The sequence below is a fragment of the Papio anubis genome, chromosome 7 (assembly GCF_008728515.1).
Source record: "Papio anubis isolate 15944 chromosome 7, Panubis1.0, whole genome shotgun sequence".
In the NCBI taxonomy this organism is placed as follows: Eukaryota; Metazoa; Chordata; class Mammalia; order Primates; family Cercopithecidae; genus Papio; species Papio anubis.
This window is the reverse complement of record NC_044982.1, coordinates 114,018,971-114,044,337: the sequence shown is the minus strand read 5'-3', so window position 1 is coordinate 114,044,337 and position 25,367 is coordinate 114,018,971. Positions and strand designations below refer to the sequence as shown.

General features: G+C 42.8%; 1 protein-coding gene across 5 annotated transcripts in view; it reads right to left on the bottom strand.

The window, feature by feature from the left end:
• EDC3 (enhancer of mRNA decapping 3) overlaps positions 1-25,108 on the bottom strand; it is a 62,418-nt gene extending 37,310 nt beyond the window's left edge. The window contains exons 1-4 of one of the 5 annotated variants that reach the window (XM_009210631.4): positions 24,567-25,108; positions 21,238-21,368; positions 3,276-3,457; positions 115-434 (exon numbers count right to left, since the gene is read on the bottom strand). In XM_009210631.4, the coding sequence (XP_009208895.1) occupies positions 115-434; positions 3,276-3,439 (484 nt within the window). In that variant the 5' untranslated portion in view covers positions 3,440-3,457; positions 21,238-21,368; positions 24,567-25,108. Of the gene's footprint in view, positions 1-114; positions 435-3,275; positions 3,458-5,582; positions 5,665-21,237; positions 21,369-24,540 lie in introns of all 5 variants that reach the window. The other 4 variants (XM_021940719.2, XM_003901202.4, XM_009210632.4 and 1 more) reach the window with 4 other exon arrangements.
• Positions 25,109-25,367: the final 259 nt, after the last annotated feature.

Here is a 25,367-nt window from a genome sequence, read left to right as displayed (position 1 = left end):
GCCAGCATCCATTTTATTGGAGTAATAAAGGATTTATTTAAAGAGCAGCAGTGCTTATAGCTTATAGCCCTGAAACACTAGATTGAGAAGAAGTATCAACTTGACCCTACTTACAGGAGTTGTGCCGACGACGGAAACTTTTGGACTGACTCAAGGATTCCATGTGCCTGTCGACATAGCTCTTTGAACACTGTTGCTGCTGGGGGGAAACGGCAACATCCTGGCTCTTCACATCTGTTCTCTTAGGGATATTCTGAGGGGCACTGCTGGAAGAGGTTGGCTTCTTGACCAACTTGCCTGTGCCATTCTGACTGATGCCCACTTGGCAGCCAACACCAGAAGGGCCTAATTCTGTCTGATGAACGTCTCCAAAATGTTGGTTGTCTCCAGGTCCTGGTATCTCCAGAATTTTTAACTCCGTAATGTCACCTGCCCTGAAATACACAAAAAAGCCAAGTCTCAAAATTATAATAGTGGTAAGAATGACGAAACTGAGCTCATTAGCAAACAGCTACCCCTTTGCAGGACTGCATTTTAATGAGTTATCAGAGGCTAGGAAAGGGGGCTGTGTGCTTAAGGACAGGGGTCAGCCACCAACTGTCCAAGTGACACAATGCTGGCCTTTAAAAAGAGGCTATTGATAACAACAAAACTATATTAATCTTACATTCCCACAATGTTTAATGGCTTTTTTTTCATTCATTCACTCCCTTGCTCATTCAACAGGCATAAATATAAAATACTATATGGTAAGCCCTCCACTAGGAACTATTTTGATCTGGTATATAGAGATGAAAACCACTATGTGACCACAGGAACTCAGTCTGATCAGTAGAAAAGACAAGTACATATTCAATCAAAAGTGTTACATGGGCTGGGCACAATGGCTCATGCCTATAATCCCAGCACTCTGGAAGGCCGAGGCAGACGAATCACTTGAGGCGTTCGAGACCAGCCTGGTCAACATGGCAAAACCCTGTCTCTACTAAAAATAGAAACAATTAGTTGGGTGTGATGGTGCACACCTGTAATCCTAGCTACCCAGGAGGCTGAGGCATGAGAATCGTTTCACCCTGGGAGGCAAAGGTTACAGTGAGCAGAGTGCACCACTGCACTCCAGCCTGGGCAACAAAGTGAGACTCTGTCTAAAAAAAAAAAAAAATTTTTAAGTGTTAAATGTTATGACAGGGGTGTGCATAGGAGACTAGAGAGCCTAAAAGCAAAATATTTAAGTTAGTCTGGTGGAGATGAATGTAATACTTAAGCTAAATCTGGCCAGGACAGGTGGAAGGAGAGGCTAAGCAAAGAACAGTAGGGAGAAAGGCATCTCAGGTAGGGACTCAGAGACTAAGGAAATGTAGAAAATATGGCCTATGTGAGAAACTGCAAATGTTATGGTGATACTAAAGGGAAGGATGCTTGTGGAAGGCCATCAGGAAGTAAGGCTGCAGAGGTAACCAGGGACCACATCATGATCACAATGGATTTTCCCAGTGGCTATAGGGAAGGAGAAGAAACAAGAGGCAGTGGTACCAGTTAGAAGACCAAGCAAGAAATAAGAGGGGATGAACCAAGCAAGTGGTAATTGCAAAGGGAAAAGGGAGAAGGGATCAAGAGACATTTCAAATCCATAGGATTTTGGCAACTAAGTGAACACGAGGATTAAAGAGAAAAAAGAGTTTATTATGACTCCTAAGTTTCTAACGTGAGGGAAAGGTGTTATTAATCATAAATAATGGGTATGCCCTTGGAAAAAGAAATCTACAGGAAGACATAACAAGATTAGCTCCGAATATCTTGCATTTAAGATACCTTGTGGGATATCCAATGGAAATGACCAGCAGATGACGTGTCTGTCTCATAATGGGCCTAAGTTAAAGATTTCAGGTCTCATTAATGTATAAGGTACACATGAGATTGTCTAGAGAATAAAAGCTGAGAAAAGAACCAAAGATAAAATGCTGAGTAATTCAATCTTAACAGGTGAGAAGAAGAAAACGAACATAAAAGTAAAGGAATGGAGGAATATGTGGAATACATGCAAAGAAAAACCAGAAGTGACAGGGAAACTAAAGGAGAATACTGTACTTCAGAAGTTACGGAGCACTGGCTGAGCGTGGTGGCTCACGCCTGTAATCCCAGCACTTTGGGAGGCCGAGGTGGGCGGATCACTTCAGGTCAGGAGTTCGAGACCAGCCTGGCTAACATGATGAAACCCAATCTCTACTAAAAATACAAAAAATTAGCCGGGGGTGGTGGCAAGCGCCTGTAATCCTAGTTACTCTGGAGGCTGAGGTGGGAGAATTGCTGGAACCCGGGAGGCGGAGGTTGCAGTGAGTTGAGATCATGCCACTGCACTCCAGCCTGGGAAACAGAGTGAGACTCCATCTCAAAAAAAAAAAAAAAAAAAGTTAGGGAGCATTGTATTTTTATTTATTTTTTTAGAGACAGGGTCTTGTTCTATCACCCAGGCTGGAGTGCAGTGGTGCTATCATGGCTCACTGCGACCTCCAACTCCTAGGTTCAAGTGATCTTCCTGTCTCAGCCTCAGGAGTAGCTGGGATTACAGGCACATGCCACCACACTCAGCTAAGCTTTTAAATTTTTCTTTTGTAAAGATGAGGTCTCTGTTGACCAGCCAGTTTTGAAATCCTGGGCTCAAGTGATTCTCCTGCCTTGGCCTCCCAAAGTGCTGGCATTACAGTCATAAGCCACTACAGCCATGAGGGAGCATTCAAATCAGATTGGGATTGAGATACTGTCAGTAAATTTGGCCATTAGGTTATTTGTAACCTTGGCAAAAGCTAATTCAGCAAGATGATAAAGTTAGAAAAAAAGATAATGGTAGGGTAAAGAGGGTCTAGAGAATGAAGCCACAAAATATAGAGAAAGCAGACTATTCGGCTCTGACAAGGATGATGGGTTCAAGGGAAGGGAAATGACACAATACCTAGTGGCAAATGCAAGGTCTAAGGGAGAAGGTTGTTTTTAATACAGGGGAGGCCAAGGAATGAATATCGGAATGCAAAGAGGAAATAAACAGTATAGGCCGGGCATGGTGGTTCACACCTGAAATCCCAGCACTTTAGGAGACCATGACGGGCAGATCACTTGAGGCCAGTAGTTCGAGACCAGCCTGGCCAACATGGTGAAACCCCATCTCTACTAAAAATACAAAAAGCGGCCATATGCCAAGAGAATGCTAGCAATCAGACCTAGGTTCATGCTCCACAGACCACCAGATTGGATTCAGAAGAGTCAGTCAGGACACTCACCTGAAGGTGACTTCTGGAACAAGACACTTCACTCCATTATGGAAAGGCCGGGTGAGAGAAATGGTCTGGCTGACCTGATCCACAGCTGACACTCTTCCCTGATAGACACCCAAGCTATCTCCACAATTGATGGACACAATACTTCCCAGCCAATCTGTAGCCATGTTTCAGATGTGAGACCACTGTGAAGAGAAGGAACTATTCAGTGTGCCTTGGTGAAAAGACAAACTTTTAATTAAATTCAGCAAATACATCAGGCTCTGTACCAAGTGTTGGTTAATAAAACATATTCTATCACATTGTTAACTAAGGTAATAAACCATTAAAAAATTTAAAAACTTTTTCAGGAGTATACATATTAATAAGTAATATTATTTAATACATATAAAGATCTTACAATTGCTTTAAAGCACATACATTGGATAAAGATAATATTTATTACACATCAAATCACACAAACTATAATCTGTTTATATTGTGTTTTAATAAATCTGCTGCCAAAATGCTTTCAAAGAGAGTATGTTACTGAGAAATAATATACTAAAAAAACAAATACTGGTAATGCCACTGTTGCTGATAATAATAATAAACTCTGGGTAGTTGCCTTTTGTTCTGTTTTTTTTTTTGAAACGGAGTTTCACTCTTGTTGCCCAGGCTGGAGAGCAATGGCGCGATCTCGGCTCAACACAACCTCTGCCTCCCGGGTTCAAGCGATTCTCCTGCCTCAGCCTCCCAAGTAGCTGGGATCACAGGCATGGGTCACCACACCCGGCAAATTTTGTATTTTTATTTTTAGTAGAGACGGAGTTTCTCCATGTTGGTCAGGCTGGTCTAAAACTCCCGACCTCAGGTGATCTGCCTGCCTAGGCTGGTCTAAAACTCCCGACCTCAGGTGATCTGCCTGCCTCGGCCTCCCAAAGGGCTGGGATTACAGGAGTGAGCCACTGCGTCTGGCTTTTTTTTTTTTTTTTTTTTTTGACACAGAGTCTCACTCTGTTACCTAGCCTGGAGTGCAGTGGTGCCATCATAGCTCACTGCAGCCTCAACCTCCCAGGCCCAACCAATCAATCCTCCCACCTCAGCCTCCTGAGTAGCTACGACTAGAGTCCTGTGCTACCAATCCCAGCTAATTTAAATTTTTTTGTAGAGACAAGGTCTTGCTATGTTGCCCAGGCAGTCTCAAACTCCTGGCCTGAAGCAATCCCCCCACCTCGGCCTTCCAAAGTGCTGGAATTACAGACATGAACCACTGCGCTTGGCCTAAAAAAAATTTTTAAAGCCAATTGAAGGTACTACATAACACTAAACCTAACAACTACAGAATATATATCCTTTTCAAGTCTATACAGAATGTTCACACATATATGTTGGGCCTTAAACAAGTATGAATAAAGTTAAAAAGACTGAGATCACATAAAATATATTCTCTACCCACAACAGAATTAAATTTGAAATTGATAAAAATAGATATTTAGAATATTCCCAAATATCTGGAAATTAAGCAAGACATTTCCAAATAACCTATGGGTAAAAGAAATCAAAAGGGCAGTCAGAAAATGGTTTGAACTCAATGATAATGAAAACACAATCTCAACTTTTGTATGACGTGCTTAATACAGTGCGTAAAAGGGGGAATGTATAACTTTAAGTGCTTGTATTAGGAAAGAAAGGTCTAAAATCAGTTATCTGAGATTCCATCTTAAGTATTAGTAAAAAAAGAACAGATTAACCTGCTGTTATAGAAAGGAAATCAAGAGCAGAAACCAGTGAAACAAGAAACAACTAAGAAAAATAAAACAAAAATTAGCTCTTTGAAAATATTAAACAAGTTGGTAAATGCCTAATAAAGAAAAAAGATAAACACATTTTATTAATATCAGAAATGAACAAAGAGACATCACAGACATTAAAAAATAACCTTACACCAGTAAATCTGACAACTAGACGAAATGGGGAAATTCTTAGACAAAAGTTATCAAAACTGATACAAGAAATAAAAAATCTGAGTAGCTGCATGTCTATTTTAAAAACTGAATTTATCAAGAGAATAAGACAAGACACAAACTAAGAGAAAATATTTGCAAAAGACATATTTGATAAAGATCTGTTATCCATAACATACCAAGAACTCTTAAAACTCAACAATAAGAAAATGAACAACCTGATGAAAAAATGAGCAAGAGACCCGAAAGGATACTTCACTAAAGAAGACATGGACATGGCAGGCAAGCATATGAAAAGATGCTCTACATCACATCACTAGGGAATTAATGGAAATTAAAACAACAATGAGATGCTACTACACACCTGTCAGAATGGCCAAAATCCAAAACACTGGCAACACCAAATGCTGATGAGGATGTGGAGCAACAAAAACCATCATTCATTGCTGAGAGGAACGCAAAATGATGCAGCCAATGATGAGTATGCATTTTTTTCTTTTTTTTTTTTTCTTTCTTTTTTTTTTGAGATGGAGTCTCACTCTGTTGCCCAGGCTAGAACACAGTGGCACAATCTTGGCTCACTGCAACCTCCACCTCCCAGGTTCAAGCAGTTCTCCTGCCTCAACCTCCTGAGTAGCTGGGATTACAGGCATGCACCACCACGCCTGGCTAATTTTTGTATTTTTAGTAGAGATGGGGTTTCACCATGTTGGTCAGGCTGGTCTCGAACTCCTGACCTTGTGATCCACCTGCCTCAGTCTCCCAAAGTGCTGGGATTACAGGCGTGAGCCACCGTGCCCGGCCTCTTTTATTTATTTACTTATTTATTTTGAGACTGAGTCTCGCTCTACCGCCCAGGCTGGAGTGCAGTGGCACGATCTCAGCTCATTGCAGCCTCTGCCTCCCAGGTTCAAGCAATCCTCCTGCCTCAGCCTTCCAAGTAATTGGAACTACAGGCACGTGCCACCACACACCAAGCTAATTTTTTTTTTTTTTTTTTTTTCCAGTAGAGACGGGGTTTCCCCATGTTGCCCAGGCTGGTCTCAAACTCCTGACCTCAAGTGATCCGCCTGCCTCGGCCTCCTAAGAGATGGGTTTACAGGCATGAGCCACCGCGCCTAGCCTGAATATGCATATTAATAAGGTAGTTTCTCACAAAACTAAATATACCATCTGATCCAGCAATCACTCTCCTTGGTATTTACCCAGATGAACTGAAAATTTATGTCCACCATAAATCTGCACGTGGATGTTTACAGCAGCTTTATTCAAACCTGCTCAAATCTGGAAGCAATCAAGACATCCTTCAGTAGATGAATGGATGAATGAACTATGGCACATCCAGACAATAGAATATGATTCAGCACAAAAAAGAAATGAGCTATCAAGCCATGAAAAGACATGGAGGAAACTTAAGAGCACATTGCTAAGTGAAAGAAGCCAAAGTGAAATGGATACACACATTCTATGATTCCAGCTAAAAGGTTTTCTGGAAAAGGCAAAACTATGGAGACAGTAAAAGGAGCAGTGGACACCAGTGGCTGGTGGGGTGGGGGTGGGAGGTGAATAGGCAGAACACAAGAGAATTTTTAGGGCAGTGAAACTATTCTGTTTGATGCTATAATGGTAGACACGTGTCACTTCAAAACTCACAGAATGTACAACACCAAGAGTGAACCCTAATGTTAACTATGGACTCTGGATGACAATGATGTGTCAGTGTAGATTCACCAATTGTAACGAACACAACTGTGGTGGTGTTGACAGCAGAGGTGGCTTACTGGGGGGCAACAGTGAGATATATGGGAACCCTCTGTACTTTGGGCTCGATTTTCCCCTGAAACTAAAACTGCTCTAAAAAATAAAGTCTATTTAATAGAAAAAAACAAATTGATTATGTAACTTAAAACCTTCTTACAAAGAAAAATCCAGGCCTAGATGGCTTTACTGGCGGTTTTTCTTTTTAACCAAATCTGAACTAGATAGCTTTACTAGTTAATTTTATCAAACATTTTAAGAAAAAAATAATGTCAATCTCATAGCCGGGCGCAGTGGCTCAAGCCTGTAATCCCAGCACTTTGGGAGGCCGAGACGGGCGGATCACGAGGTCAGGAGATCGAGACCACCCTGGCTAACACAGTGAAACCCCGTCTCTACTAAAAAATACAAAAAACTAGCCGGGCGAGGTGGTGGGTGCGGGCGCCTGTAGTCCCAGCTACTCGGGAGGCTGAGGCAGGAGAATGGCATAAACCCGGGAGGCGGAGCTTGCAGTGAGCTGAGATCCAGCCACTGCACTCCAGCCTGGGCGACAGAGTAAGACTCCGTCTCAAAAAAAAAAAAAAAAAAAAAAAGAAAACACAGGAGAATGAGGCTGGACACAATGGCTCACGCCTGTAATCCAAGCACTTTGGGAGACTGAGGCAGGTGGATCACTTGAGGTCAGCAGTTTGTGACCAGCCTGGCCAACATCGTGAAACCCCGTCTCTACTAAAAATACAAAAACTAGCCAGGCGTGCTGGCACACGCCTGTAATCCCAGCTACTCAGGAGGCTGAGGCAGGAGAATCACTTGAATCCAGGAGGCAGAGGTTGCAGTGACCCGAGATCACACCACCGCACTCCAGCTTGGGCAACAGAGCAACACTCCGTCTCAAAAAAAAAAAAAAAGGCTGGGCACAGTGGCTCACACCTGTAATCCCAGCACTTTGGGAGGCTCAGGACGGTAGATCACTTGAGTTCAGGAGTTCAAGACCAGCCTGGTCAACATGGTGAAACCCCATCGCTACTAAAAATAACAACAACAAAATAATTAGCCAGGTGTGGTGGTACACACCTGTAATCCCAGCTACTCAAGAGGCAGAGGCAGGAGAATGGCTTGAACCCAGAAGCGGAGGTTGCAGTGAGCAAAGATCACACCACTGCATCCTAGCCCAGGTGACAGAGCAAGACTCTGTCTCAAAAATAAAAATTAAAAAAAAGAAAGAAACATTTCCCAATTTGTTCAATGTAGCTAGCATAACTCTGAAGTGAAAGCCTCCCCACAAAGGTTTTATAAGAAAAGATCAACATCCTGCACAAATATAGACCAAAAACCTTCAACAAGATATTAAATCAAATCCAGCAATAAATTTTAAAAGTCTAATATATCACGTATATTTAGGTCTCTACTCCTAGAATGCAAAATTGGTTTGGTATTTTAAAAACTGATCAATTTTAAATCATTTTAACAGAATGAGAAAATCATATAACTTTATCACATCAATAAATACAGAAATATTCTCTTGATACCAAGACCTGACAACAATAGTACAAAAACAAAACTACAGAATACTATCCCCCACGAATGTAAACATAAAATTCCTTATCGAAATATCACCCAACAATTCAACAATAATGATCCAGGCTCAGTGGCTCACACCTGTAGTCCCAAGACTTTGGGAGGCCAACGTGGAAGGACTGCTTGAGGCCAGGAGTTTGAAACCAGCCTGGGCAACATAGTGAGACCTTATTTCTACAAAAAAAACAAAAAAACAAAAAAACAAAAAAACCCAAAAAAAACCAGGTGTGGTGGTGCATACCAGTAATCTCAGCTACTTGGGAGGTTGAGGCAGGAGGGGAGCTTGGGCCCATGAGTCAGTAGATGGAGTGAGCTATGATCACACCACTGCACTCCAGCCTGGGCAACAAAACAAGACACTATCTCTAAAAATAAAAATAAAAAACAAAACAATAAACATACAGAATTATACACCACACCCGGCCAGGTGCGGTGGCTCACGCCTGTAATCCCAGCACTTTGGGAGGCCAAGGCAGGCGGATCCCGAGGTCAGGAGATCAAGACCATCCTAGCTAATATGATGAAACCCCATCCCTACTAAAAATACAAAAAATTAGTCAGGCATGGTAGCATGTACCTGTAGTCCCAGCTACTCTAGAGGCAGAGGCAGGAGAATGGTGTGAACCCAGGAGGCGGACCTTGCAGTGAGCCATGATCATGCACTGCACTCCAGTCTGGGCGACAGAGCGAGACTCTGTCTCAAAAAAAAAAAGAATGATATACCACACCCAGGTGGAGTTTATTGCAAGGATGCAATGCTGACTCAATATCAGAAAGTCAATCAATATAATCTACCGTATCAACAGGGTAAATAAGAAAAACACATGTTCATAGCAACCGACACAGAAAATGCATCTGACAAAATTCAACACCCATTCATTCTTTTTAAAAAAGTCTCCCAGAAAAACGGGAATAGAGAGGAACTTCATTAATCTGGTAAAGGCATCTAAAAAGCCCCTACAGCTAACATTATATTAAATGGTGAAAGACTGAATGCTTTCCCTTTAAGAACATGAACAAAGCAAGGATACCCACTCTCACTCAACACAGCTCTAGAAGTTCTTGCAATAACGCAAGAAACAGATAAAAAAAAAAAAAAAAAAAAAGGCATATGGTTTGGAAAGGAAAAAACAAAACTGTCACCATCTGCAGATGACATAACTGTCTACGCAGAAATTCCCCATAATCTACAAAAAGTCTTAGAACAAGTGAGTTCAGCAAGATTGTAGGATACAAGATAAACATACAAAAGCTAATCTTATTTCAGTATATTGGCAATGAACACATGGGCAATGAAATTTAAAATACAATACCATTTACAATTGCTCAAAAAATAAAGGACTAGGCCGGGCGCGGTGGCTCAAGCCTGTAATCCCAGCACTTTGGGAGGCCGAGACGGGTGGATCACGAGGTCAGGAGATCGAGACCATCCTGGCTAACATGGTGAAACCCCGTCTCCACTAAAAAAATACAAAAACCTAGCCGGGCGAGGTGGCGGGCGCCTGTAGTCCCAGCTACTCGGGAGGCTGAGGCAGGAGAATGGCATGAACCCGGGAGGCGGAGCTTGCAGTGAGCTGAGATCTGGCCACTGCACTCCAGCCTGGGCGACAGAGCGAGACTCTGTCTCAAAAAAAAAAATAAAAAAAATAAAAAATAAATAAAGGACTAGGTGTAAATCTAAAAAACAAAGGGTACATGATTTGTATACTGAAAATATGCAGCACTGAGGAAAAAATCAAAATGCTAAATATAACAGATATAACATGTTCATGGATTAAAAGACTCAACATAAAGTATGTAAATTCTCCCCAAATTGGTATAAAGGATCAATGCCATTCTTATCAAAATCCCAGCAAGATTTGTAGACACAGACAAAGTTATTCTAAAATTTACATGGAAAGGCAAAGAAACTAAAATAGCTAAATCACTTGTTTTGTTTTGTTTTTTTTTGCGACGGAGTCTCACTCTGTCGCCCAGGCTGGAGTGCAGTGGCACAATCTTGGCTCACTGCAGCCTCCACCTCCCAGGTTCAAGCAATTTTCTGCTTCACCCTGCTGAGTAGCTGGCATTACAGGCGCCCGCCACCACGCCCAGCTAATTTTTGTATTTTTAGTAGAGAAGGGATTTCACCATCTTGGCCAGGCTGGTCTTGAACTCCTGACCCGTGATCCACCCACCTCAGCCTCCCAAAGTGCTGGGATTACAGGATTACCACACCCGGGTGCTAAATCAATTTTTTAAAAGAAAGTGGGAACAATCAGTCTACCTGATTTTAAGACTTACACAATTACAATAATCAAGATTATGTAGAGGGACAGACATGTAAATCGATAAAATAGAAGGCAGAACACAGAAACAGACTCACAAAAATATGCCCAACTGATTTTTGACAAAGTGCAAAAACAATTCAATGCAGGCAGCATAGTTTTTACAACAATAGCGCTGGAGCAAATGGAAATCCATCAGCAAAAAAATGAACCTCAAACTAAGTTTCACACTTTATACAAAAATTTACTCAAAATGGATCATGAACTTAAATGTAAAACATCAAACTAAAACTTTTATAAAAAAACATAAGAGAAACCCTCAAGATCTAGGGCTAGGCAAAGAGTTCTTAGACTTGACACCAAAAGCTCAATGCATAAAAAGGAAAGCTGATCAACTAGACATCTTGAAAATTAAAAATTTTTATTCCACAAAAGACAGGTTACAGACTGGGAGAAAATACTTGTGAACCACCTATCTGACAATGACAAAAGAGTAGTATCTAAGATATATATACCTTTCAAAATGGCTAAAATATAGTGATAACACCAAGTGCTAGTAAGAATGTGGAAAAAATGGATCACTCGTACATTGCTAGTCCAAATACTGAATAGTACAGCCACTCTGGAAAACATCCTGGCAGGTTATTAAAAAAATTAAACATGCAATAATCAGCCAGGTATGGTGGCACACACCTGTAATCCCAGCTACTTGAGGGGCTAAGGCATGAGAATCGCTTGAACCTGGGAGGTGGAAGTTGCAGTAAGCCATGATTGCACCACTGCACTCTAGCCTGAGCAAGAGACTGTCTCAAAAAAAAAAAAAAAAAAAACAACAACCCCAAGGCTGGGTGCAGTGGCTCACGCCTGTAATCTCAGCACTTTGGGAGGCCAAGACAGGCGGATCACAAGGTCAGGAGATCGAGACAATCCTGGCTAACACGGTGAAACCCTGTCTCTACTATACATACAAAAAAATTAGCCGGGCATGGTAGCGGGTGCCTGTAGTCCCAATTACTCGAGAGGTTGAGGCAGGACAATGGCGTGAACCCAGGAGGCGGAGCTTGCAGTGAGCCAAGATGGTGCCACTGCACTCCAGCCTGGGCGACAAAGACTCTGTCTCAAAAAAAAAAAAAAAAAAAAAACACCCAAAAAACTAAACCTGCAACTACAATATGATCCAGCAGTTGCACTCTTGGTCATTTATCCCAGAGAAAGGAAGACCTAGGTTCACACAAAAACCTGTACACGGGCTGGGCGTGGTGGCTCATGCCTGTAATCCCAGTACTTTGGGAGGCTGAGGCAGGCAGATCACCTGAGGCCGCGAGTTTGATACCACCCTGACCAACATGGAGAAACCCCGTCTCTATTAAAAACACAAAATCAGCCGGGCATGGTGGCACATGCCTGTAATCCCAGCTACTTGGGAGGCTGAGGCAGGAGAATCGCTTGAACCCAGGAGGCAGAGGTTGTGGTGAGCTGAGATCGCACCATTGCACTCCATTCTGGGCAACAAGAGCGAAACTCCGTCTCAAAAATTTAAAAAAAAAAAAAATACCCTGTACACAAGTGTTCAGATCACACTTACTCAAAAAAGCTACAAACTGGAAACAACCCAGATGACCTCAATGGGTGAATAAACAAAGAGTGGTACATCCATACCACGGGGCAAAAAGTAAAAATGCCAACCCCAAAAGGTTGTGCTCTGTATGATTCCATTTGTGTAACATTCTTGAAATGACAAAGCTATAGAAATGGAGAACAGGGCCGGGCATGGTGGCTGAGGAGAGCAGATCACCTGAGGTCAGGAGTTCAAAACCAACCTGGCCAACATGGCGAAGCCCCATCTCTACCAAAAATACAAAAATTAGCCGGGCGTGGTGGCGAGCGCCTATAGTCCCAGCTACTCGGGAGGCTGAGGCAGGAGAATCACTTGAACCTGGGAGGCAGAAGTCGCAGTGAGGTCATGACAATGTACTCCAGCCTGGGCAACAGAGTGGCAACATGAGGGACTCTTGTAGTAATGGAACTATTTTACATTTTGACCATATCAATGTCAGTATCCTAGTAGTGATACTGTATTATAGTTTTGCAAGATGTTACCAACAGGGAAAACTGGGTGGGGCATAAGGAATCTCTCTGTATTATTTCTTACAATGGCATGTGAATCTACAACTATCTCAGAAGTTTAATTAAAAAAAAAATCAATGCCTTCCATCACATTAACAAAATAAGTGATGAAATCATGTATAATCATATCAATAAATGCAGAAAGATAATTGGACAAAATTTAACAATCATTTACTATATTTAAAAAGGGGCGGGAAAGCTGGCATCTATGAAACAATTGCAGCTAACATCATACTTAATGGTGAAATAGGCCAGGCATGGTGGCTCACACCTGTAATCTCAGCACTTTCAGAGGCTGAGGCAGGAAGATCACTGAGCTCAGGAGTGTATGTTCATGTCTAAATGTCTTGGCTCTTTGTGAAAATGGTTCTAAAAAATACAGTATTCTTAAGCATACTCTATGCAAGATCCTATATAAGATATGAAACCTAACACTTCCCCATTCACACAAGGAAGTCAGGAAATAGCTAGCAGATATATATAAATACACGTTAAGCACAAAGTGAAACACTGGGTCAATGTTTTCACATTAAAAAAAAAAAACGAGCACTTGAAGCTGTTTCAAATACTAATTTCAGACATAAAGGGGCAAAAAAGGATATAAAGCAACCTTCTGGTAAAAGAGTATATCCCGACTGAGTGTGGTGGCTCACGTTTGTAATTCCAGCAGTTTGGGATGACGAGGCAGGTGGATCACATGAGGTCACCAGTTCGAGACCAGCCTGACCAACATGATGAAACCCTGTATCTACTAAAAATACAAAATTGGCTGGGCACAGTGGCTCACGCCTGTAATCCCAGCACTTTAGAGGGCTGAGGCGGGCAGATCACAAGGTCAGGAGTTCGAGACCAGCCTGACCAAAGAGGTGAAACCCCGTCTCTACTAAAAATACAAAAATTAGCCAACTGTGGTGGCGTGTACCTGTAATCCCAGCTACTCAGGAGGCTGAAGCAGGAGAACTGCTTGAACCCGGGAGGCGGAGGATGCAGTGGGCTGAGATCGTGCCATTGCACTCCAGCCTGGGCAACAAGAATGAGACTCAGTCTCAAAAAAAAAAATTAGCTGGGCATGGTGGCGCATTCCTGTAATCCCAGCTACTTGGGAGGCTGAGGCAGGGGAATCACTTGAAATTGGGAGGCGAAGGTTGCAGTGAGCTGAGATCACGCCATTGCACTCCAGCCTGGGCAACAAGAACGAGACTCCATCTCAAAAAAAATTAAATAGGCCAGGCGCGGTGGCTCATGCCTATAATTCCAGCACTTTCGGAGGCCGAGGTGGGTGGATCACCTGAGGTGAGGAATTCGAGACCAGCCTGGCCAACATGGTGAAACCCCATTTCTACTAAAAATACAAAAATTAGCCGGGTGTGGTGGTAGGTGCCTGTAATTCCAGCTACTCAGGAGGCTGAGGTGGGAAAACCACTTGCACCCAAGAGGTGGAGGATATAGTGAGCCAAAATTGCGCCACTGCACTCCAGCCTGGGTAACAAGAGCAAGACTTTGTCTCAAAATAAATAAATAAATGAAGGGAAAAGGGCAAAAAAGCATATAAAGCACTCCTCTGGGCCAGCTGCAGTGGCTCATGCCTATAATTCCAGCACTTTCAGAGGCTGAGGTGGGTGGATCACGAGGTCAGGAGTTTGAGACCAGCCTGGCTGACATGGTGAAATCCCATCTCTACTAAAAATACAAAAATTAGCCAGTCATGGTGGCGTGCACCTGTAATCCCAGCTACTCGGGAGGCTGAGGCAGGAGAACCGCTTGAACCCAAGAGGTGGAGGCTGCAGTGAGCTGAGACCACACCACTGCACTCTAGCCAGGGCAACAGAGCAAGACTCCGTCTAGAAAAAAATAAAAAATAAATAAAAATAAAGCACTCCTGGCTGGGCATGGTAGCTCACAGTTTTAATTCCAGGAGTTGGGGAAGCCAAGGCAGGAAGATCACCTGTGTCCAGGAGTTCAAGACCAGCCTGGGCAACACAGCAAGACCCTGTCTCAAAAAAAAAAAAAAAGGTATGCCCCTTCAGAAACACGAAGTCTTAAAGAGTCCAGCTCTAGAGATTAATCAAACTCTAGATAGTTCTCTAGTGATCTAACCGAGCAAATATCATAAAACTATGCAGACAGAACCAAAGATTAAAAGAACAATAAATTAGCAGCCTCATCCAAGGCTTTTTTTCTTTTTGTTACATTTTATTATATAATGAGACGGAGGCTTGCTCTGTCACCCAGGCTGGAGTGCAGTGGCACAATCTTGGCTCACTGCAACTTCCGCCTCCCAGGTTCAAGCGATTCTCCTGCCTCAGCCTCCTGAGTAGCTGGGACTATAGGCGCCCGCCACCACGCCCAGGTAATTTTTGTATTTTTAGTAGAGATAGGGTTTTGCCATGTTGGCCAGACTGGTCTCGGACCTCTGACCTCAGGTGATCTGTTCACCTCAGCCTCCGTGCTGGGATTACAGGCATGAGCCACTGTGCCTGGCCCTTGGGTAAATTTTCAATGCAACACAATTTCAACAATGATGATGGTAAAAAGGCACAAAATGCACATATTTTAGACTTTTTTCCCTTCCTGATCAACCTTTGTCTAATGTCACAAAAGCATGAGTTTCCTTTCCTATCATTTATAATCCATCATAATTCTACTCAGATGCAGAATAAAAAGCACCAGAAATTAACCAGAGATGAAAAGGCTTTATTCTTTATTTAACATATATCTTTAAGACACTCATGTTGTACATTCAAGTTTATATTACGGTAATAGTAACTGAATAGAATTTTTAATACTTAGAAAATGTGGATACTCATTCATAAGTGTTCTTCTATGTAGTCAATATTAATAGAAACTTTTAAAAATGTAACCACTGAAAGTGTAACAAACTGCCCTTTCCTCAGACACTTCACTTGGTAAAATACATGAATGCATTATTCAAAACTCCTCAAACAGGTTTATTCTATAAAGAAAATTATGTTATTTACAGAAAACAGTAAATCGAAAACAAGTACAGTACCCATCAACTGTGTTCCTAATCAGACTAGGGAAGGGGCTCCATCAATTATAGAGCTAACACCTCCATGTCATAAGATGTACAGGAGATATAGGAGCTACAAGGAACCAATCTTGTTTTTTATTTCCTACTTTTCTATCAAGGTATAACATATACAGTAAGTCAGTCTACATATTTTAAGTGTACACCTCCATGAAATTTTACATATCAATTCACCCATGTGACCACCACTCAAAACAAGGCAGACAATTTCCAACACCTCAAAAGGCTCCACTGTGTCCTCCTACAGGTAGTTATTATTCTGACATCTATCATGAAAGATTATTTGAGCCTAATTTTGAGCTTCATATAAACAGAATCATAAAGGTTCTCTTTTTAGAGTGTTTGTCTTCTGTTGCTCAAAAGTACATCTGTGAGGCTAGGCACAGTGGCTGACACCTGTAATCCCAGCACTTTGGGAGGCCAGGGAGGGTGGATCACTTGAGGTCAAGAGTTCAAGACCATCTAGCCAACAGGGCAAAACCCTGTCTCTACTAAAAATACAAAAAATTAGCTAGGCGTGGTGACACATGCCTGTAATCCCAGCTACTTAGGAGGCAGAGGCACAAGAATCGCTTGAACTGGGGAGGCAGAGGTTGCAGTGAGCCAAGATCCTGCTACTGCACTCCAGTATGGGTGACAGAGTGAGACGCCCCAAAAAAAAAAAAAAGTACCTTTGTGGCCGGGCGCGGTGGCTCAAGCCTGTAATCCCAGCACTTTTGGGAGGCCGACGATGGATCACAAGGTCAGAGATCGAGACCATCCTGGCTAACACGTGAAACCCCGCCTCTAGTAAAAATACAAAACTAGCTGGCGCAGGAAGGGCCCCTGTAGTCCCAGCTAATTAGGAGGCTGAGGCAGGAGAATGGCGTGAACCCGGGAGGCGGAGCTGCAGTGAGCTGAGATCCGCCACTGCACCTGCAGCCTGGGCGGGCAGAGCCGGTGACCTCGGCCTCAAAAAAAAAAAAAAAAAGTACCTTTGTGAGATTCATCCCCATTGTTGCATGTATCAGAAGTGCGTTATTTTTCATGGCTGTGCTGCTTTCTGTAAGTATGCCTCAATGTATTTATCCATTCTACTGCTGATACACAGTTGGGTTATTTCTAGTTCTGACTTATTATGATATTCTTATACCGCATACAGTATATTTTTGCGATGATAAATGCATCCATTTCTACTGGGCATATAACACAGGAAGTCATATTATACTTATGACTTTATTAGGAACTGCCAAACAGTTTTCCAAAGTGGTTGTACCATTTTATATTACATCTACATTTACACAACCCACCATACGTCAGTTTCTTTTGCTCATCTTGCCAAAACTTGGTACTATGGTTCTCTTTAACTTATTCTGGTGGGGTGCAATGGTTTTGATATTTTCTTAAACATACTTCTTATGTACTCTTGCTTCATTGATACTGTTTTTCTCCCAATAAATTATTCCTAAAATTGTAATGACTACTGAATTCAGAAATGTTGTGATTTACTATTCAGTCAAGAACTTGCTACCAAAGTTCATTTAGTCTTATTTGTCTTCCTTCTGCCTCCATTTCTTAAACACCTCCAGGTAAGAACACTTTAATTCATTTATCACTTTGTTCTTATACAAATAAACAAGTTGCCAATTACAAATCTAGCTACTTTGGAATATCCTTCATCTCATTAATACATTGCTACTTCTTGTGTAAGTTTGCTGACAGGATTTGACATACAATTTAAAAAAATACATCTTCCCTGTAAAGCCTATTCGTGACAATAAATCCTTCAAACAATTCCACTTCTAAAAAGAATTCTTCTGTATAGTATTCAACAATGTTAAATATTTCAAAAAAATGCAATGTTGGTGCAGCTAGCTAACCAACACTTACTTTGCCACCTTGTTATTAAAATCTATCGTAACAATCTGTGTAGCTAGGAAGGGAGCCACAAATGTCACATAATCAGGATTTTCCATATTACTTTTAATCATGGGATTATTTTGCTCAAATGCTGAACTATCAGGATTTCCAGACTACTGAATGCCAGATAAGTAATGGGAGTTTATCATTACTCTGATAAGCCTTTGGATAACAAAGTCAGGTAGTGCTAAACACTCTTCCATCTATTATATTACTGAGGCAGCTGCCCAAATGATCTATAAATTACAAATAAACAAGTTGCCAATTACAAATCTAGCTACTTCATCTCTGTGCCACATCAGACAACTCATAGCATTCAGATCCAACGAACAACCCTTGGTCTGCTAAAAACAATTGTAATTAACAGCTGTGGATGAGTGAGTGTTAGTTATAGATTTCTGAAAAACTAGGAATTGTTCCACACAACAGGAAAGGTGTTTGTTGAATCAAAATCTTGGGAATGGCAGAGATCTTAAAAGAAAATATGCAACCAAGCATGATGGCTCAGGCCCTACATCCCAGCACTTTGGCAGGCTGAGGCAACAGGATCACTTGAGGCCAGGAGTTTCAGAGCAGCCTGGGCAACATAGCAAGACTGTTTCCACCCCCATCCCCACCTCGCCTCAGAAAAAGAAATCCAGCACAACCCTAGTACTAAACCCATATCTTCCATAAAAGGCAGCATGGTGAAAAGAGAATAAAATTCTGAAATCACGTTGGGTGTGGTGGCTCACGCCTCAGGTGGTTGCAATCCTAGCACTTTGGGAAGCCAAGGAGGGCTGACCGCTTGAGCCTAGGAGTTCAAAGCCAGCCTGGGCAACATGGCAAAACCCTGTCTCTAGAAAAAAATACAAAAAATTAGTCAGAAGTGGTGAGAGGCGGAGGTTGCAGTGAGCCAAGATTGCACCACTGCACTCCAGCCTGGGTGGCAGAGCTGGCAGACCTGTCTCCAAAAAAAAAAAAAAGAAAGAAAAAGAAAAAAATGAAATCAGGTATCACAGACCCTGGTTCACTTTTTTTTTTTTTTTTTTGAGACTGTCGCTCAGGCTCGAGTGCAGTGGCGTGATCCTGGCTCACTGCAACCTCTGCCTCCCAGGTTCAAGCAATTCTGCTGCCTCAGCCTCCCAAGTAGCTGAGACAACAGGCGCCCACCACCACACCCGGCTAATTTTTTGTATTTTTAGTAGAGATGGGGTTTCACCGTGTTAGCCAGGATGGTCTCGATCTCCTGACCTCGTGATCCGCCCGCCTCAGCCTCCCAAAGTGCTGGGATTACAGACGTGAGCCACTGCACCCTGGCCGCCCCGGTTCACTTCTGTACTTCCTTACTAACCAGCATTACGACCTGGGCAAATTACCTAATCTGAGTCTCAACTGCCTCATCTGTAGGGAATTATGCCAATTATACCCCTATCTCATAGAACCACTATATGAATTATTTTAAGATTAAGATACCATATGGATTATTTTAAGATTAAATGAGATAATCCATATAGTGTCTACCACATAAAAAAAATTAGTTCAAATGTCTCCTTTTGCCAGAAAGAATACCGCTCACAGTTGAGATCCGGCCACTGCACTCCAGCCTGGGCGACAGAGCGAGACTCCGTCTCAGAAAAAAAAAAAAAAAGAATACCGTTCACATAGGGAACCTAAGTTACGGCCCTGGAAAATTACACTGTGAGGGGCACCTCACTTCTCACCCAAACAAAATGACAAAAATACATGAATTCCCTCTACAACATCTTGGAAATCAAGTCCTGGTCTTTAAACTGGAATACACATATCCCTAGGGGGTACATAAAGATATGCAAGCAAGGGAATCGATTTCCACACTACTGTCATAATCCTGATTTGTGTGGATAACTAGATGATCAATTTTAAATTTTCAAGCATAAAATTTATTACTTTAGGATGGGTAGGAAAACTACAGCCCTAAGCAGAGCTGGTCTGCTACCAATAAAGTTTTATTGGAACACAACTACACACAAATACTTGCGTATCATCTACGGCTGTTTTCTGTTTTTTGGGGGTTTTTTTTGAGATGCAGTCTTGCTATATCACCCAGGCTGGAGTGCAGTGGAGCGATCTCGGCTCACTGCAACCTCCACCTCCCAGGTTCAAGCGATTCTCCTGCCTCAGCCTCCCAAGTAGCTGGGACTACAGGTGCCTGCCACCACTCCCAGCTAACTTTTGTATTTTTAGTAGAGACTGGGTCTGGCCTCAGCCTCCCGAATAGCTGGGACTACAGGCACCCACCACCACACCTGGCTTTTTTTTTTTTTTTTTTTGAGATGAAGTCTCGCTCTGTCAACCAGACTGGAGTGCAGTGGTGTGATCTCAGCTCACTGCAAGCTCCACCTCCCGGGTGCACGCTATTCTCCTGCCTCAGCCTCCCGAGTAGCTGGGACTACAGGCGCCCGCCACCACGCCTGGCTAATTTTTTTTGTATTTTTTAGTAGAGACGGGATTTCACCGTGTTAGCCAGGATGGTCTCGATCTCCTGACCCCGAGATCCACCTGCCTTGGCCTCCCAAAGCGCTGGGATTACAGGCGTGAGCCACTGCGCCCGGCCATATATTGTCTATGGCTGTTTTCTCACTACAGTGATAGTTGAGCAGTAATCACAGAAACCACTTGGCGCATAAAGTCTTTCATCTGGTCTTTTGCAGCAAGTTGACTTTTGCTTTAGGATAAAATTCTGTGGGAAAAGTGGAATGGATACAAGTTCAAAAAGAAAAAGGAAAAATATGTAATGGACAAACTCCCAAAATGATAAAAATGACCAAAACTAACTCAACTAACTGTATTACGAAATTGAATTAGTAAATCTTCCCAGAGAGAAAAACCCAGGGCCATAGGACTTCACTGGTAAATTCTATGAAACATGTAAGAAATAATACCAATCCTACACAAACTCTTTCAGAAAACAGAGGAGGAAGGAACACTTCTCAATTCATTTTATGAGGTCATAATTACTCTGCTACTAAGGCCAAAGATGACATAAAAAAAAGGAAACCTCAGACCAAAATCCATCATGAACATAGTCACAAAAATTCTTAACAAAATGTTAGCAAATTGAATCCATTTACATGTAAAAAGTAGTAGATACATGACTAAGTAGGGTTCATTTCACAAATGCAAGATGGGCTTAAAGTCTGAAAATCAAGTAATGTAACAAGCTATGTTATATATTTCTTAGTCTGTTTCAAAAGTTTAGTTGTATGTTTTTAAAACATCAAATTGATACTGTATTTAGGTAATTTTATTATTTATTTTTAAGAAGTCAATATTTACTTGTCAGAAATTACATCCTAAACTATTTAAAATTAAATACTTACACTATTTAAATCTACGATGAAAAGTTTCAGGTGCCAACTTAGAAGTATATAAGATCTAACAGATTCCCCAGTCTTTCAGACATTCTCAAGAAGAAGTTTTAAGACCAATAACCCGGCCTATACCTGAAAGTCTGAAATGACAAGGAGAAAAACAATCACTCATGCTAAAGCAACACCACCGTATCTTCAGACTTTTGACTTCTGCCCATAAATTTACTCTTAGCACATCTAGATCCAAACCTAATATTCCAGGTACAAGCCTACCAGTGATGCAACCTTTCTCATTCTACATTTTGTATTTTCCTAATACAATATACTAATGCAGGTCACATCAGTTCTTCTCACAGCCTTCTTAACCACACCACTGACTGGTGATTAAAACACCAAATCTTTTTATTACAGGAACTCCTGTGAGGTTACATCTCCACCTTCCCCCAATAGGTATAGTTGATTTTTTTTTTGGACCCAAGCACAATTTCTCAACATTTATACAAGCTTCTTCCATTTCATTAAACAGCACTGAGTAAATATATTGAGATCTCTTCCCATTCTGGCAATCATCAACCAAATGACTCTTTCTTTACTTCATAAAGGCACCAAATCCAATAAGCAAACCTTCTAGATAAGGTTTCAAATACATGAATTGTATAAAGTGATGAAACCCCAGTTCAGATCACCAGAATTCCAGCTGCAAGTAGTGCTCACAAATCAAATCTCCATACACAGATGCTCAAACTCATGACTCCATCTAATTCTACCACAATCTGGCAAATTCCTCCATCTCACCCACTCGGTTATCATAAGACTTAGTAAGACCAGGCGCAGTGGCTCACACCTGTAATCCCAGCACTTTGGGAGGCTGAGGTGGGTGGATCACCTGAGGTCAGGAGTTCGAGACCAGCCTGGCCAACATGGTGAAACCCCATCTCTACTAAAAATACAAAAATTAGCCAGGCATGGTGACGCATGCCTGTAATCCCAGGTACTTGGAAGACTGAGGCAGGAGAATTGCTTGAACCTAGGAGGGGGAAGTTACAGTAAGCAGAGATTGCGCCACTGTACTCTGTCCAACCTGGGCAATGGAATGAGACTCCATCTCAAAAAAAAAAAAAAAAAAAACTTCATAAATGCCTTGCTAAAATTCTGACACACTATCATTATGGTCACTATACTCCTTTGAGACACAATTTGGATGTCCTGTCCTGCTGTTCTGGCTGAATTTAGGAGAACTCTAGTAAGCCCTTCTCTGAATAAGAAAAGAAAAATGAGGCTGGGCGCAGTGGCTCAAGCCTGTAATCTCAGCACTTTGGGAGGCCAAGACGGGCGGATCACGAGGTCAGGAGATCAAGACCATCCTGGCTAACAGGGTGAAACTCCGTCTCTACTAAAAAATACAAAAAAAACTAGCCGGGTGAGGTGGCAGGCGCCTGCAGTCCCAGCTACTTGGGAGGCAGAGGCAAGAGAATGGCGTAAACCCGGGAGGCCGAGCTTGCAGTGAGCTGAGAGCCGGCCACTGCATCTCAGCCTGGGCGACAGAGCGAGACTCCGTCTCAAAAAAAAAAAAAAAAAAAGAAAGAAAAATGATACTGTATTAATTACAGAATCTCACAAATGGCAAAGATTTTAAGCATTTTCTAATGTTATTTTTCTTAGAGACAGAGTCTTGCTATGTTGCCCAGGCTGGCCTTAAGCAATCCTCCCACCACTGCACTCGGCCCTAGTCTAATATTTTTCTTCTCTTTTCTTTTTTTTAGACAGAGTTTAGCTCTTGTTGCTCAGGCTGGAGTGCAATAGCACTATCTTGGCTCACTGCAACCTCTGCCTCCTGGATTCAAGAGTTTCTCCTGCCTCAGCCTCCCAAGTAGCTGGGATTACAGGTACCCACCATCACACTCAGCTAAGTTTTATATTTTTAGTAGAGACAGGGTTTCACCATGTTGGCCAGACTGGTCTCCAACTTCTGACCTCAGGTGATCCACCCGCCTCAGTCTCCCAAAGTGCTGGGATTACTGGCGTGAGCCACAGTGCCCGCCCTTAATATTTTTCAAACTATACCTCACGACCTATTAGGGCTCAGACACAATTTAGTGCGTTGCAACCAATTTTTTTTTAGAATGCATCTTCTGTAGAAAGGGTAAGTAAACTTTTCATCGGTGGGTGGGGCTGTGTGTGTGTGTAGACACTGAGTGTGCAGGGGCACAATGAGTAATGTCATGATGTAAAATATATCTAACTGCAGGTCACAGGTCAAAAATTTTGAGACACTTTTCTAGCCCCATAACCCTATGCCAAGGAAGCTCTACCAAGAATTTGGTAATAAACAAAAAGTCATGTTTTTACAACCATTTTTACATCATACAGAGAAACCAGCTAAGAGAATTTTGTGCTCAGTACACCTAATCTGCCATTCATTAAAAAAAAAAAAAAAGATTAGGATCCATCTGGGTGTCCAGCTGAAATACTAAACTGCTTGGAGACAGCCATTTCTGTTTTGGTGGGGTGAAGACCTGTATTTGAGACAGCAGACTGAAATCGGTTTGGTCTGTGGCTAGGGAAGAAAAGAAAAACCATTCTGGGTCGTGAGTTCCTTATCTGTAACCACAGGAGAAGATTGTTGGCTTGGTCAGTTGATTTTCAACTAATATCCCAATTGCAGAGTTAGGCGAAGCAATTGCTATTGGGAGATTAATTGAAAATCAATTGACCAAGCCAACAAGGGCTATGCCTCCCACAAACCAAAACACTTTAGCCACTCAACAAGTCAAGTATTGATAAATACAATCAATATCACACAAAGAGTACTGATAAGAACCATAGACTTGCACCAAAGGCAGAAATGAATCCAGGGATAACTTCCTGGGATTCAGAAGATGTGACCTGGTAAGTATAAATTTCTCAGGCATCCTCTTTTTCTACCCTCCAGTTCACCTCTGTCCTCAAGCTATTAGTCATGGATGTGGCACTGGCGTTCTTCTCTGCCACCATATCTCATTATGCAAAGGGAAACTGAGGCATGAAGAAATGAGTGAGCCAATGAACTACAGCAGCAACCAACAAGGCTGGACTAAGGGCCCAAGCAGCTAATGCCTCACGCCTCACACAATCCCCGTACTATTTAGAATCCTGCAGTCCTCAGCCTCCCACCTCAAACCAAACTCCTGCGGCCGCCCATAGTACCTGGCCCCCTGCGAACCCGATGAAGCACCCAGCCCTTGCCTGCCTTCCTCTATAAAGGTCTATGAGGCCTGGAACTCCGAAGCCTAAAGCAAGCCCGGTATCCCCCTCCCACGAGCGTCCACACACCAGCAGCCTCTTCCCTTCGCTCCCACCTCCGCCCCGACGGGCCTGGAGCTCCTCCGCACACCACACCAAGCCGACCACGCAATACCAGAGGACCCACAGAAGAACTCTCTCCACGCCCACCCCTACAGCTTCGGCCGTCACCGCCGCCGCCGCCGCCGCCGGAAGCGCCCCCACGTCTCCACGCCACCGCCGTGAGGTCACTTCCGGCGCGACACCTTGGAATCCAGGGCAAGCAACTGAGGGGCGTGGCGCCCGGGAAATTTAAGAGGTTGGAAGAACGTCCCTTCGGCCTTACAGAATTGCGCTTGGGTAGCCATTTTGCTTTCCACGCTTACTTAAGTCCTATGCCATCTTGGCTGAAATCGGGGCTCTACCCACGACTCCTCGGCCTCGATGCCCGGGCCCCGTGTTGCAGGCTCGATGCAAAGCGCCCGCTTCCCCTCCTGTTCCCCCAGCGCCAATCGCAGAGCTGGAGCGGAGGACTTTCAGGGAGGCCCCCTCCGTGCTATACCGCAGCTGTGGGACTCAATAAGTGGGACAACCCCCTGATGGATTAAAGAAAACAAGATATTCCTGCCGTGGTCGATCTTCAAAGCGTTATCAGCTTCAGCCCATTTGGGACTTAGAATAGCCAGTCCATGCTTGACTGCTCTCCCTTCCCCCATATTCAGTACACGGGAAAGTACTGCTCTTCTACCCTTGGCATTTTAGAGTCTTGATTTGTGGGGAGAGGGGAAAGCATGTGTTTGGGGCCAAGACAGTGTAATGAGGAATATTGCACAGCCTTGAAGCCTGACACCTGGTTTGGGAACCACTACTTGGGCGAG